The sequence below is a fragment of the Urocitellus parryii genome, chromosome 2 (assembly GCF_045843805.1).
Source record: "Urocitellus parryii isolate mUroPar1 chromosome 2, mUroPar1.hap1, whole genome shotgun sequence".
NCBI lineage: Eukaryota > Metazoa > Chordata > Mammalia > Rodentia > Sciuridae > Urocitellus > Urocitellus parryii.
The window spans coordinates 176220522-176233226 of NC_135532.1; the positions used below are offsets into that span (position 1 = coordinate 176220522).

The 12705-nt window shown below is 44.3% G+C and overlaps 1 protein-coding gene across 3 annotated transcripts in view; it reads left to right on the forward strand.

The window, feature by feature from the left end:
- Positions 1-12302, forward strand: part of Tmem44 (transmembrane protein 44) — a 35309-nt gene extending 23007 nt beyond the window's left edge. The window contains exons 10-11 of one of the 3 annotated variants that reach the window (XM_026400282.2): positions 7538-7567; positions 11022-12302. In XM_026400282.2, coding sequence (XP_026256067.1) covers positions 7538-7567; positions 11022-11132 — 141 coding nt within the window. In that variant the 3' untranslated portion in view covers positions 11133-12302. Of the gene's footprint in view, positions 1-7534; positions 7568-11021 lie in introns of all 3 variants that reach the window. The other 2 variants (XM_026400281.2, XM_026400283.2) reach the window with 2 other exon arrangements.
- The last annotated feature ends 403 nt before the right edge of the window (positions 12303-12705 follow it).

Below are 12705 nucleotides of genomic sequence, written 5' to 3' on the forward strand. Positions count from 1 at the left end.
GACAGGCGGATCTCAGCAGCACAGCGTCTCCGCACACTCAGTTCACAAAGCGTCTCCAAATCCATTCTTAAGGAAGTAAGGTGCTTGCCAAAGTGCTGGGCCTGGGGTGGTATAGTGAAGACTCACCAGGACTTTGTTTAAGCAGCCCTGAAGCAGGAAACTAGGAGTAGAGGAGTTTAATTAGCCACACGAAAATGAAGAGAATAAGGAAAGAAAGGAGAAGAGAAGGCAGATCTGGGGTTTGAACCCAGTGTCATCCACTCTGAAACTTCCCACGTTGCCCACTGCACTCCAGTGCCTTGAAGGGACTAGTACCCGGGGGGCTTTGCAGGCCATGTCTGTTATCCATTATTCCCATTGAATGTCCTAAGTAACAGAGGGTAAAACATTGGGATTTACAAATAAATCCAGGGAGGAATGAGACAGGACCATGGAGGGACAGCTTGAATTGTTTTTGTCTTTCTTCAAAGATCCCACGGGCTGGATCGGCCAGGGTACCAGATGAATGGTTTAAGAGCCCCAGTGAGACCAACAGCCATGTAGAGAGGCCATTTGCTTGGGCCCTGTAGTTTCCAGATACCTTCCAGGAGGTGCACCCTCCGCAGATCGTAGATCCACTCACTCAACCATCACCCACCCGTTCAGCACCAGGGCAGCCTCAGTCCTGGCATAGCCGTCCAAAGGGTGCACTGAACAGCTGCTGACAAAGGGTCATTGTAACCCCAGCAGTCGGGAGTTCAAAGCCAGCCTCAATAAAAGCAAGGCACTGAGTAACTCAGTGAAAACCTGTCTCTAAATAAAATACCAAATAGAGCTGGAGATGTGGCTCAGTGGGTGAGCACCCCTCAGTTCAATCCCTGGTACCTCCTGCCAAAAAAAGAAAGGGTCACTGAGTCATGGAGTCCGAGTCCACAAGTGGGAGGTCAAAGAAAATAGTAGCAGGGCTTACAGGAGTGGCCTGTCACTTTCCAAGAAGCCATCTGAGTGCAGGGCTGATCTTCCCCAGCACCGGAACTGCTAAAGATGTGTGTGTTGTGTCCCCCTGTGCTGACCTAAAGCGGGGTGAGGGTGTGAGTGTAGAGACTTGGGAAACTGCAGAGGACCCAGCACTGCTGCTCCTGTGGTGTGGCTTTTGACGGCTTCTTATTCTTTTCTTCTGTCTTTTAGACTGTGGGATTCTAGAACACACAGAGTCCGGCCTTGTGACCAAAGAGTGTTTATGGCAGCGAGTTAATCTGTTCCTTCCGGGTTCCCAGCAATGGCACAGGCCTGCTGTAAGCTGTGTAGGAATTCTGTAAGGAGCTGTTTCTGTCACTGGCACAAAGTGTGCACAGCAGAGATGTCCAGGACAGGAGCTTCTGCAGCCGTGTGTGTGTGTGTGTGTGTGTGTGTGTGTGTGTGTGTGTGTGTGCATGCGCGCGCACAAGGGTGCACAGGTAATGCATGCAGCATTGTGTGTGTGTGGCATGAGAACAGGGCTGAACACCAGACTGCTGTGTCGGAAGAGGGTCAAGTGTCCTCACTAATTCTGTGCCTCAGGCTCTTGGTAACCAACACTGCTTATTCTGTCTCCAAACCACATTCAGAACCAGCTGACCGGGACAGATTCCCTTGGACATGTGCCATTCTTAAAGCCAAATCATTCTTTTAGGAGAAAAAGAGAAATGACAATGAAAGTGCTAAGTTTAAGCCGAGCGTGGCGGCACACAGGTGTGATCTGATTCAGGAGGCTGACGGGAAGATCCCAAGTTCGAGGCCAGCTTCACAACTTAGTGAGACTCTGTCTCAAAATAAAAAACAAAAAGAACTGGGGGTGTAGCTCAGTGGTAGAGTACCCCTGGGTTCAATCCCCAGTACTGGGGCAGGTTGCCAATTTTGGAAGAAAAATTATGTAAGCATGAAGAAGGAAGTTAGAACATGCCAAGAGGCAGCAAAGGTCAGGAATCAAGTTCAAGATGTAGCTTCTGCCCTCCACGGGTCTTTTTCCTCCCTGGGGAGGTGAAGGCACCTGCCATCAGAACCAGCACAACATAGTCCATCCTGAAATGTGTGGGCAGCCTGTTCCCCTTGGGGTGAGGAGAAGACTTCACTGGCCCCAAGGGGAACCTGGGCTGTACAGGAGTGGGGTGCATGCAGGGGCTTGTTTGGGGCTTAGGCCTGCACAGGACTTCTCAGGTTGTAGTTTCTCCCTCTGTAAATGGGAATCATGAGACCTGGATCCCATATGACAGAGAGGGACTAGAAGGGTCCAATGGGAGTGCTGCCAGCTCTTTGCAAGATTACCAAGGCACCACACTTGTTGCCGTGGAAAATGCAGAAAGCGGAGGGCCTGAGCTCAGATACTGGCTCTGGCCTGTATGGCTGCAGAACTGGGCACCACCCATTCACTTTTCTCAACCTGGTATGGAGTGGAGATGATGAGCCCCAGAGGGTAAAGCAGGCTTGGCCAAAGTCAGATGTGAAGGAGCTTTGAAATGCAACAGAGCGCTGTCCACCCAGAGGCCATTGTGAAACTCCAGCTTTGGACTGGGCCATTTTCAGGGCCCACCTTGCAACAGAACCCTAAGTGGAAGGTGTATGTTGGAAGAGGCAGGCAGAGGGTGATTATGTGGGTCAGTTCTTGGACAGGCTTCTCTCAGGAAAACAAATGGGCAACTCAAAATCATACTCTGCCAGTGTCCTTGCTAACCTGGTTGCTGAGTCTGCCTAGCTCCACTCAGAACCCTCCCTGCCTCTGTGGTCTCTAGAGTATTTCCAATTCCACTGCCCTGGTAGGCCTTTCCTTCCAACCCTGGGGTATTTCCAAGGACGCTGTGTCCTCTCAATAAAGGAGGTCTGTCCACAGGGGTCAGAACTTCACTGTCACTGATCCTGCTCAGGAAAGACCTGTGCAGACCTGAATGGAGAGGGATTTGCATGGTCAAACCAACCAGCCATAGGGTCATGTTTTGTCCTTGCACAGAGCACTTCAGGGCCTCTGTAACATTTCCCTTCTTACATCCCAGTTCTTTCCCTCCACAACATCCCAGGAAGAAAGAGCGAGCAAGAAACAGAGCAGGTAGGGAGGAGGAGATACAGCCCGTTGAGGGGTGAAGCCCTGGGTGATGCAGAGTACGTCCATGGTGTTGGCTAATTAGACAATATTTCTAATTGGGTTTTATATATTTAATAATTTGTGTTTATGTATATTGTATAATTTGTATATACTTAATAATTTGGGTTGTATATATATATATATTTAATTTCTTTTAGTGGTTGATGGACCTTTGTCTTATTCGTTTATTTATATACATTGCTGAGCATCGAACCCATTGCTTCACACATGTGAGACAAGTGCTCTATCACTGAGCCTCAGCCCCAGCGCTGTTTATTTACATACACTTTAAAAGTAGGGCTGGCATATAGTTCAGTGGCAGAACACTCACCCCGTTGGTCATGGCCCTGAGTTCAACCTCCAGCCCACCCCCCAATATAAATAAATAAGTAATAAAAGTAGAAAGATGAGATTTTTTTTTCTGTAATGTTTTAAAGGGACTTGGTCAAAAGGCAGTTCGTTTAATAGAATCTGGGAGAGCTGAAGCTGGTGTGTAGTTAGCCATGAAAATATTATGACCTCTACCAAATCTAGCACCATCTCCCCTCCCAGCCTTAGGGAAGGTCACTTCTCCCCAGATGCAGGAGGAAGGAGCTGGACAGATGGTCTCTGAGGATCCACCAGCTTGAATTTAAGACAGTGACTCTTATTTCCTCAGTGACTTAGCCACACCTCCGATTCCTCAGGAATGAAAGAAATGTTGCCACACGCTGTATAGACTAGAGCTATAGGGTGCTGCTCCCACAAGCATGGGAAAGTGCGCTTGTAGAGGTGAAGTGAATTGCCCTGGGTGCTGGCCCACGGCTGGAATCCTAGTGGCTCAGGAGGCTGAGGCAGGAAGATCACAAGTTCAAAGCCAGCCTCAGCAACTTAGCAAGGCCTTAAGCAACTTAGAAAGACCCTGTTTTAAAATAAAATATTTTAAAAACTTAGCTGGGGATGTGGCTCCATGGTTAAGTTCCCTTGGGTTCAATCCCCAGAACACACAAAAAAGAACGAAGTGAATTGAAATGCCACATGCTGTGGCTCACAGAGACGATGGATTCATGGTCCTGGACACAAGTTAAGAATATGTGGAGGGGCTGGGGATGTGGCTCAAGCGGTAGCTCGCTCGCCTGGCATGCGTGCGGCCCGGGTTTGATCCTCAGCACCACATACCAACAAAGATGTTGTGTCCACCGAGAACTAAAAAATAAATATTAAAAATTCTCTCTCTCTCTCTCCTCTCTCACTCTCTCTTTAAGAAAAAAGATTTACATATATCCTAATAAAATAAAGCACTCTAGAACTAAATTACAAAAAAAAAAAAAGAATATGTGGAGCCAGCTGGAGCAGTCCCAGCTACTCTGGAGGCAGGAAGACAACTTAAAGCCCAGAAGCTGGAGGCCAGCCTGGGCAACACAGCAAGGACTCAGCTCAGGAAAAAAGAAAGAGAGAGAGAGAGAATATGTGGAAATGCTTGTTATATGTAGCGGGAGAAAAACTATTTGAATAATTTAATTATATTTCATTAGAAATATATATTATTATATATGTTTCAGAGGTCTGTTTAGTAACAGTTCATAGAAGTGCTGTTTTAGGGATAGAATTATGGGACTTGTGTTTTTTGAAAATTTATCTATGATAAACACATTTTTGCTTTTTTTTTTTTTTTTGGATCTGGGAGTGAACTTGAGATGGGGCGGAGGGAGCACTGAACCGCTGAATAACATTCCCAGCCTTTTTAGTTTTTATTTTGAGATGTGGCCTTGCAGAGTTACTGAGGCTTGCCCCAATCTTCCAAGTAGATGGAATTACAGGAGCACATCGCTGTGCCTGGCTTACATTTTGTTATTCAAGCATGTAAAAGACTATAAAATGTTATTTATACAGTTTTGGGGAGATTAAGAGACCTCACTTAAAAAGACTTGGGGTAACTGTCTCTTCAGATATTATCATAATTCATTTGAAACAGTTTAACATTAAAAAAAAAATCCTGACTACTATCTCCACTAGAGGGCACACTTCTCCAATTTGGATGCTGGGGGTTTATTTATTTAATTTTAGGTGTGAATGGACACAATACCTTCATTTTGTTTGGTTTGGTTCCTTTTTTAAATGTGGTGCTGAGGATCAAACCCAGTGCCTCACATGCAAGGCAAGTGCTCTACCACTGAGTTACAACCCCAGCCCCCATGATGGAGATTTTTAAAGGCAATTCTAAAGTTTTATTTCAATCCACTTGGGGAACTCAAAACCTATTTATGTTTGCTTTCTTATTTGTTTGGCTTTAAATAAACTTTTTATTTTGGAATAATTTTAGGTGTACAGAAAAGTTTCAAAAATTAGTACAGAATTCCTTATGCCTTTTGCCCAATTTCCCTAATATTCGCTTACATAACCTTCCTACATTTATCAACATTAAGAAATTAGCACTGGTATATTACTTTTAACTAAACCACAGGTTTTGTTTGGATTTCACCAGTTTTTCCACTAATGTTCTTTTTTCTATTCTAGGCTACAATCCAGGACACCATATTGTATTTAGTAATTTTTTTAAAGAAACAAATATACACTAACTGTGATAATCATAAATTACCATTTACATTTTGCATGAATACCTGTATTTTCCCAGAAAGGTGAAGGTCAGTATTTTTATTTAATTTCTCTTATTAGCCACCAGGTGCAGTGGCGCACACCTGTGATCTCCACAACTCAGAAGGCTGAGGAGGCTAGCCTCAGCAACTTAGTGAGATCCTCACTAATGTAATAAGACTCTGTCTCAAAATTAAAAAATAAAAAAGACTGGGGATGTAGTTCAGTGGTAAACACCCCTGAGTTCAACCCCCAGTGGATAAATAAATAATTTCTCTATTTCCATGACCTTTGCAAGTTATTGAACTTTTTCAACCCCTACTTTACATCATCTGCATTTCTGTTTTTTTGTGGTGCTGTGGAAACACCATTTATGTTCAGTTTATGTTCCTGCAGCAGATGTCAGCAAAAGAGTAATGCTAGCTGGGGGTGTAGCTCAGTGGTACAGCATGTGCTTATTAACACCTATGAGACCCTAGTTTCATCCCCAACATCCCACCCCTCAAAAAAGGTGAATGCTGGGGCTGGGGTTGTGGCTCAGCAGTAGAGCGCTCACCTAGCACCTGCAAGGCCCTAGATTCGATCCTCAGCACCACATAAATTAAATAAATAAAATAAAGATACTGTGTCCAACTACAACTAAAAAATAAATTTAAAAAAAAAAAAAAGGTGAGGGCTGGGGATGTGGCTCAAGCAGTAGCGCGCTCGCCTGGCATGCGTGCGGCCCGGGTTCGATCCTCAGCACCACATACCAACGAAGATGTTGTGTCCGCCGAGAACTAAAAAATAAAAAAAAAAATTTTTTTCTCTCTCTCTCTCTCTCTCTCTCTCTCTCTCTCTCTCTCTCTCTCTCTCCTCTCTCCTCTCTCACTCTCTCTTTAAAAAAAAAAAAAGGTGAATGCTAAGGAATTGCCACTGATTTTGCTAGATATAATCACAGCATTATGTTTAGAACTTTTAAAAATAAGTCATTATCTATGAGATACATTCTAGAGTAGTTACAAATGAAATTATTTACTTTAAAATACTTTAGCAAATGAAAAGATTTGGGCACTAGATCAAATAAAATGGATTTATCCATTAGTGTTCATTAGATTACTCTTTTACTTTTCTGTGTGATTGAAAGAAGCTGTTTAAAATGAAAATTTGAAGGAGTTGAACAGCAGAGTCTTTGTTTTCATGTGACAATGACCCCAGATCTTGTGCACAGTTCATAATGGCAGTTAGTAAGGTTAACAGATATTTCACAGATCAGCCTAACATGTCTGCAGCCCCCAGCTCTGTGTCAGAAATACAGGGCTCCCAGGCTGCGCAGGTGTGCTGGATGAAGGAGTGCTGACCTTGGTGCCCGTGCTCCAGGAACTTGAGTCAGACATACTTGAGACTTGGAGTAGAACCAACCCTGCAGTAAATGCTGATTAAAACTGAATCTTGGCTGGTAGCAAACACCCCATATTTTAAGGTGGGGATTTTATTTGCATCTCTCTTTCTTAGTTTTATGGGTTTGTGTTGAATCATCTCAGCCATGTGGTTAGATTTATTATTATTATTATTATTACTACTGTCCCTAATAACACTAATTTATAGTAATATTAATTTAAAAATCTCTACAGTCATTTTTCCCAGGGCCTGCAGCCCTTTTTAGTAATTGTGATTATTCTTTTGATCATTTAACTAACCTGTCACTGCTAATAACTGCTGCTTTTCTGCTTGCTGAAATTGGCTGTCCCTTTGCCCCTAAACCATCTGAGGGTCTGTCTCCTGGCTCCCTGAGCAGATGGGCTGGCACTGAGCTCTGCTCTGCTGTGCTGTGTGATGATAGCAAAATCAGTCCAACATTTTTCTGTCTCTCTTTTTATCCTGCAGCAGAAGTATTGGGAGGCCCTAAACTCGGAGCAGGTATGGACAATCATGCTGTCTCTCTCTTCCAGGAGGGACTTCTATGGCTTGATTTCAGCTTCTGTTTTTGTTAGAGGCTCTCGGATGATGGCACATGACAAAATCCATTAAAAAAAAAAAAAAGAAGGATGTAAAAATCAAGAGACAAGTTTGAGGACTAGCCGGGCTCTCTTAGTTCAGAGTCTTTTGCTTTGGGGGTATTCACATAAGCCCATACTATCCACTAGGGACTCAGAAAAACAGGCATAACCCAGTGAAGATCCATGGATTGGAACAGGGCCTATGAGCAAGCGAGAGTCGCCGTAGGTCACCAGTGGTAGTGCTGGTGTGACATGGCTGCAGCAGCTGATATGATAAACAGTTCCACACGTTTGTCTTTCTGAGACCTGGGGCACCTGGTTGCTGTCACCATGCCATCTTTGCCTCACAGTAGCAGATAAGCACGTGTTTTATGACAACTGCCTGTGCCTGTCATCTCCCAGGATGGTTTCTGAGAGGAGAATAAATGCATTATCTTTTGTTCAAATTATTTTTATGACTGGTTTCCCACAATAGTTTTATTACTTAAAGTGAAGTTTTAACTGGGCACAGTGGCACCTACCTTTAATCCCAGTCACTTGGAAGTCTGGAGCAGGAGGCTCACAAGTTCAAGTCCAATCTCAGCAATTTAGCAAGACCCTGTCTCAAAATAAAAAAATAAATAAATAAATAGGGCTGGGGATATAGCCCAGTGGTAGAACATTTGCCTAGCATGTATGAGGCCCTGGATTCAATCCCGAGTACCATGCGGGAGAAAATGAAGTTGGTTTTTTGTTTGTTTGTGTTTCTTTCCTTCCTTTCTTTTTCTTTTTTCTTTCTTTCTTTTTTCTCTTTTTTTTTTTTTTTTTTTTTTTTTTTGTACCAGAGATTGAACCCAGGGGCATTCAACCACTGAGCCACATCCCCAGCCCATTTTATTTTTTATTTTGGGAGAGGGTCTTGTCAAATTGCTGAGTCTGGCTTTGAACTTGTGATTTTCCTACTTCAGCCTCCCAAGCCCCTGAGATTACAGATGTGGCAATAAATGAAGTTTTACAACACATTATTCAAAAGAAAGGGATTTAAAATGTTGTCTAATACCTAGTTCATTTCAAAGAGTTCACTTGGTCAAAGTGGCAGGTTGTTTCTGTTTGCGGGCAGCTGATTTGGTCAGGATTAGCAAGAATAACTTTTAAGAAGTCATTTCAGCAATTGGAGCCATAGTTCTCAAACATCAGAGCATCTAAGAAATATCATAGGAACTTGTTAAAATGCCAAACTGCAGGTAGGAGCTGAGGTGAGTCCTCAGCATCAGTCTTTTTGAACAGTAGCCCAGGTCCTTCTGGTGGGGTTGGTCCAGAGTACCTTCTGAGAACTCTGATGTAGGACCCAGGCTTCAGCTCAAAAACAGCCTTCATCAGAGAGCACACTTCCATCCTTTGAGAATGGAATGGGCCCATACTTGTGCCACTGGGCAAGTGGGTCACAGAGGCTGGCCAGCGAGCTCTGTTACTTGGAATCTTTGATAACATCAGGGAAGAATTTACTTAAAGGTGTCCAGCCAAGTCTACAACCACAAGTAAATAAGGAGTTCACACCAGGAGTGGCTGGTACAGCAGGCAGAACTGCATCAACTAATCCAGCTCATCTCCAGGCCTATAGGGTCACTGGGGGGTCTTTTTAACATGATGGGTTTTTAAATCATCAAGTAGTAGAAGTTGGTTCAATTATTATCAGTGAATTTCTAATTGAACCAGCTTTTCTTTTCAAAATAGAGACATAACGTGTGTTTTGTAACTTGTTATCTGGGAGACCTTATTTGGGACCTCTAAGAACTAGACTGTTTGATTCAGCTCAAGTTTGAACATCCGGCAGAGTGTCTTTGTCAGACATAAATCTGGGGTCTATGACCTCTGCCAAATACATAATCCAGCCTAGTCTGCCACATTTTCCATCACTGTTGCTTGTTTCTGGGTTTCCCAGTACTGTCAAATGTGACCTCATGGCTCAAAATCATCAGATATAGAGGCTCAGAAATGTAAGAGGTCTTATTATCTAATTGTTGATCCAACCCTCAGCTTATGTACAGAGAAAATGAGACCCAAAGACGAGCAAGCAAGTTTGTGACAGAAGGACTTGGCCCAGTCCCCACTTGTCTCTGGAGCTAGAACATCAAGGGTAGCACTAAGAATCCCTTGGGTCTTGACCATGTGCAGAGTTCTCTCTCTAATCCATCATCTGCAAACACCTTCATAAAGGCTATGTTCCAGCTTTTTTTTTTTTTTAACTTTTTACCCTTACCCTTTCCCATACTTAACTGAGTCAGATGATGAAATATTCACTGGCAGTGCTCACGATTCTGAATTGGGTTTTAAGTGTTTATTTTTTCAGTGCCAGGGATTGAACCTGGGGGGCACTTAAACCACTGAACCACATCCCCACCCCCCCCCTTTTTTTTTTTTTTGAGACAGGGTCTTGCTAAGTCTCTTAGGGCCTTGCTAAGTTGCTGAGGCTGGCTTTGAACTCATAATCCTCTTGCCTCAGCCTCCCAAGCTGCTGGGATTGCAGACATGCACTTACACCAGGCACAGTGGCTGAAGTGTTTATTTTTAACAAATCGTCTGGGCCTCAAATTGAGAGGAAACACCAAGTGAGAGCCCTGTTCTTCAGGAGTTCATCATCTCCCTAAGAGAACAAGGCAGATGTCCAAAGAAAGACTGGGGCCATCCATGTGCAGGTACGGATGAGTAGCAGATGTAATACAAAGAAAGAAGAAGCAGGTGCAAGCTCACTGGGCTAACACAGCCAAGGCAGGCTTCCTGCCAGAGGAGGTACTTCCTCTCAAGAGTGGGTTGAGGCCAGGTATGGTGGCACTTGCCTCAATCCCAGCTACTCAGGAGGCTGAGGTGGGAGGACTGAAAAGTTCTAGGCCATCCCAGGCAACTTAGCAAGACCTTGTCTCAAAATAAAATACATAAAATAAAAAGAGGGGCTATAGGTCACTGGAAGAATGCTTGCCTAGTACACATGAGGCTCTAGGTTCAATTCTTAGCATCACCAAAAAAAACAAAGAATGGGTTTTTATTGGTCTTTTCCAAGAATGAATTAGGCATGGAGGTAGACATTTTCAAGATAAAGGGATCGTGTCTCAGACTCACTAGATAGGAATTTGCTGAATATGGGGGACAGTAGAAAGGAGGTGGCAAGGGAAATGGGGCTGGTCTGTTCAGGGTAATGGTTCATTAATTCCTTGATTTAAAGGTGTATTTGCTCTCTTTAGGTGCAGGAAACAGAGGCCTGGTTAACTTGACCTCGCCCAGTTGTCCTTGTCTTTGCCTGTGTCAGAACTAAGATTGAGTTGTTTTTTAGGGTACGGGATAGTAATAGATGGAAAGGACCTGTCCCACCAAAATATCTTTGTGTCTTTTCTTTACAGTGGGATCCTGAAGATGTCAACTTTGAAAGGAACAATGACAACATGGAGATCTTCAGATTCCAGGTGCCGAGGGGCTCTTTGACGACAGTAGACTTGACCTCTGCTGATTAGTATCTTCTAAAAACCAGTCCATCAGCTCAAAGACCAGGATGAGGCATTCATTAGTAAAACTGAGCAGAGATCGACCTACAGTGACACCCATAGCAGGAATTTAAGCCACTGAAGAAGCTGCCCAGGGAAGTGAGGAACCTGGAGCTTAGCGTGGCTGGTCTACCTGGCTCAGAATAAAACTAAGATTGTGGGTTCTATGGACAGACCTGGATATGCCATTTGTTCTGAAGATTAGAAGCTCACAGATGGCTCCTGCTTTGTAAAGATAAACCTTCATCCAAAGGACAATGGGCCCTCTTTTCCCGTCTTTCCTTTCCCTCTATTCCCATGAAATGCAACTATAAATTCAGTATCTGCTGGATGCCAGGAATGAGTTCACCTAACAAATAGCTCATGTGTTTGGACCTCAGCAGAGCCTGTCCTGCAAGCCCTGGCTTCTGCCCTCCAGTATCTGCTGGAAGTTATCCATAGGACTGCTTGGTCAACCAAGTATCTGTGAGATCAGTGGTATGGCAAGCACAAGCAAAGCCAGTTGCTCTAAGCAAGAGGACTTCCTCCAGCCTGGCAACACGTGTGCGGAGGCAGGGTTTACAGGTGAGGGGCACTGTGTGCTTTAGGAGGTCACTGAGAGCATACAGAGGGTAATAGGTATGCTGGAACATGTTAATTCAAGCATAGTAACCCCATTTGAAGATGATTGGTAGGTGGTCACATGTGAGGGGAAGGGAGAAGGGAATGGGGCTAAGGTCGGAACAATCACTAGAGTGAATAAAATTTAACTGAGTGAATCAAAGCATCTCACACTGGAATATAGTGGTAAGTCAGAATCCCAGCAGAGCCACAGAAGTCTGCCATGAGGGGGACTGGGATAAATGCCAAGAAACACAGCTCTGCTGCTGGCTGGCTCACAGTGACCTGTGACTCAGCTGCAGCTGCCCAGTTTCTCCTAAGGGCATGTGCAAGTCCCGGCAGCATGAGGAAGGGGGTGCTGGGAAAGTGGGTTGGTTCCACAGGTCTCTGCATAGATCCTAATCCCCTGGGTGACCTCTGAACTAGCAGAAAACTCCAAGCTACTTATTCCATTTATCTGCTTTGGGTTCCTGGTTGTCTTATAAAAGAACGATTGCTAAAGGCAACTTTGTTTTGTGGTCTTAGCCAATGCAGCTGTACTTTGAAAGAGGAAGAAGAGGTGCATAGAGGCCCAAGGCAAAGGGAGTTGAAGGGAACATGCCAGTAAGTGAAATGGTAGAAGCCTGGGGGCACGGAAGGGTGGAATCTAGTTGATGGTGCAGTGTGGATTGTAGAGGATAGAAGACACTGGAAAGGAAACGGAGCGTGGAGGCTAAGGAGTGGGTGCTTCAGTCTGTGGCTGATGCTAGCCATGGAAGATACCAAAGGGTGACTGACTTGCTCAGGGGCTCAGCTACTCAGTGAGTTTTTTACTTCTATTGCCACAGCTTTTCAGGAAACAGAAATGTATAGTCATATATGGAGTGAACATGGGGAACGTGTTTCATTTAAAGACTATTGAGTGGTAACCGCAAGCAGGAGGAGGGATCAGCTTGACAAAAGC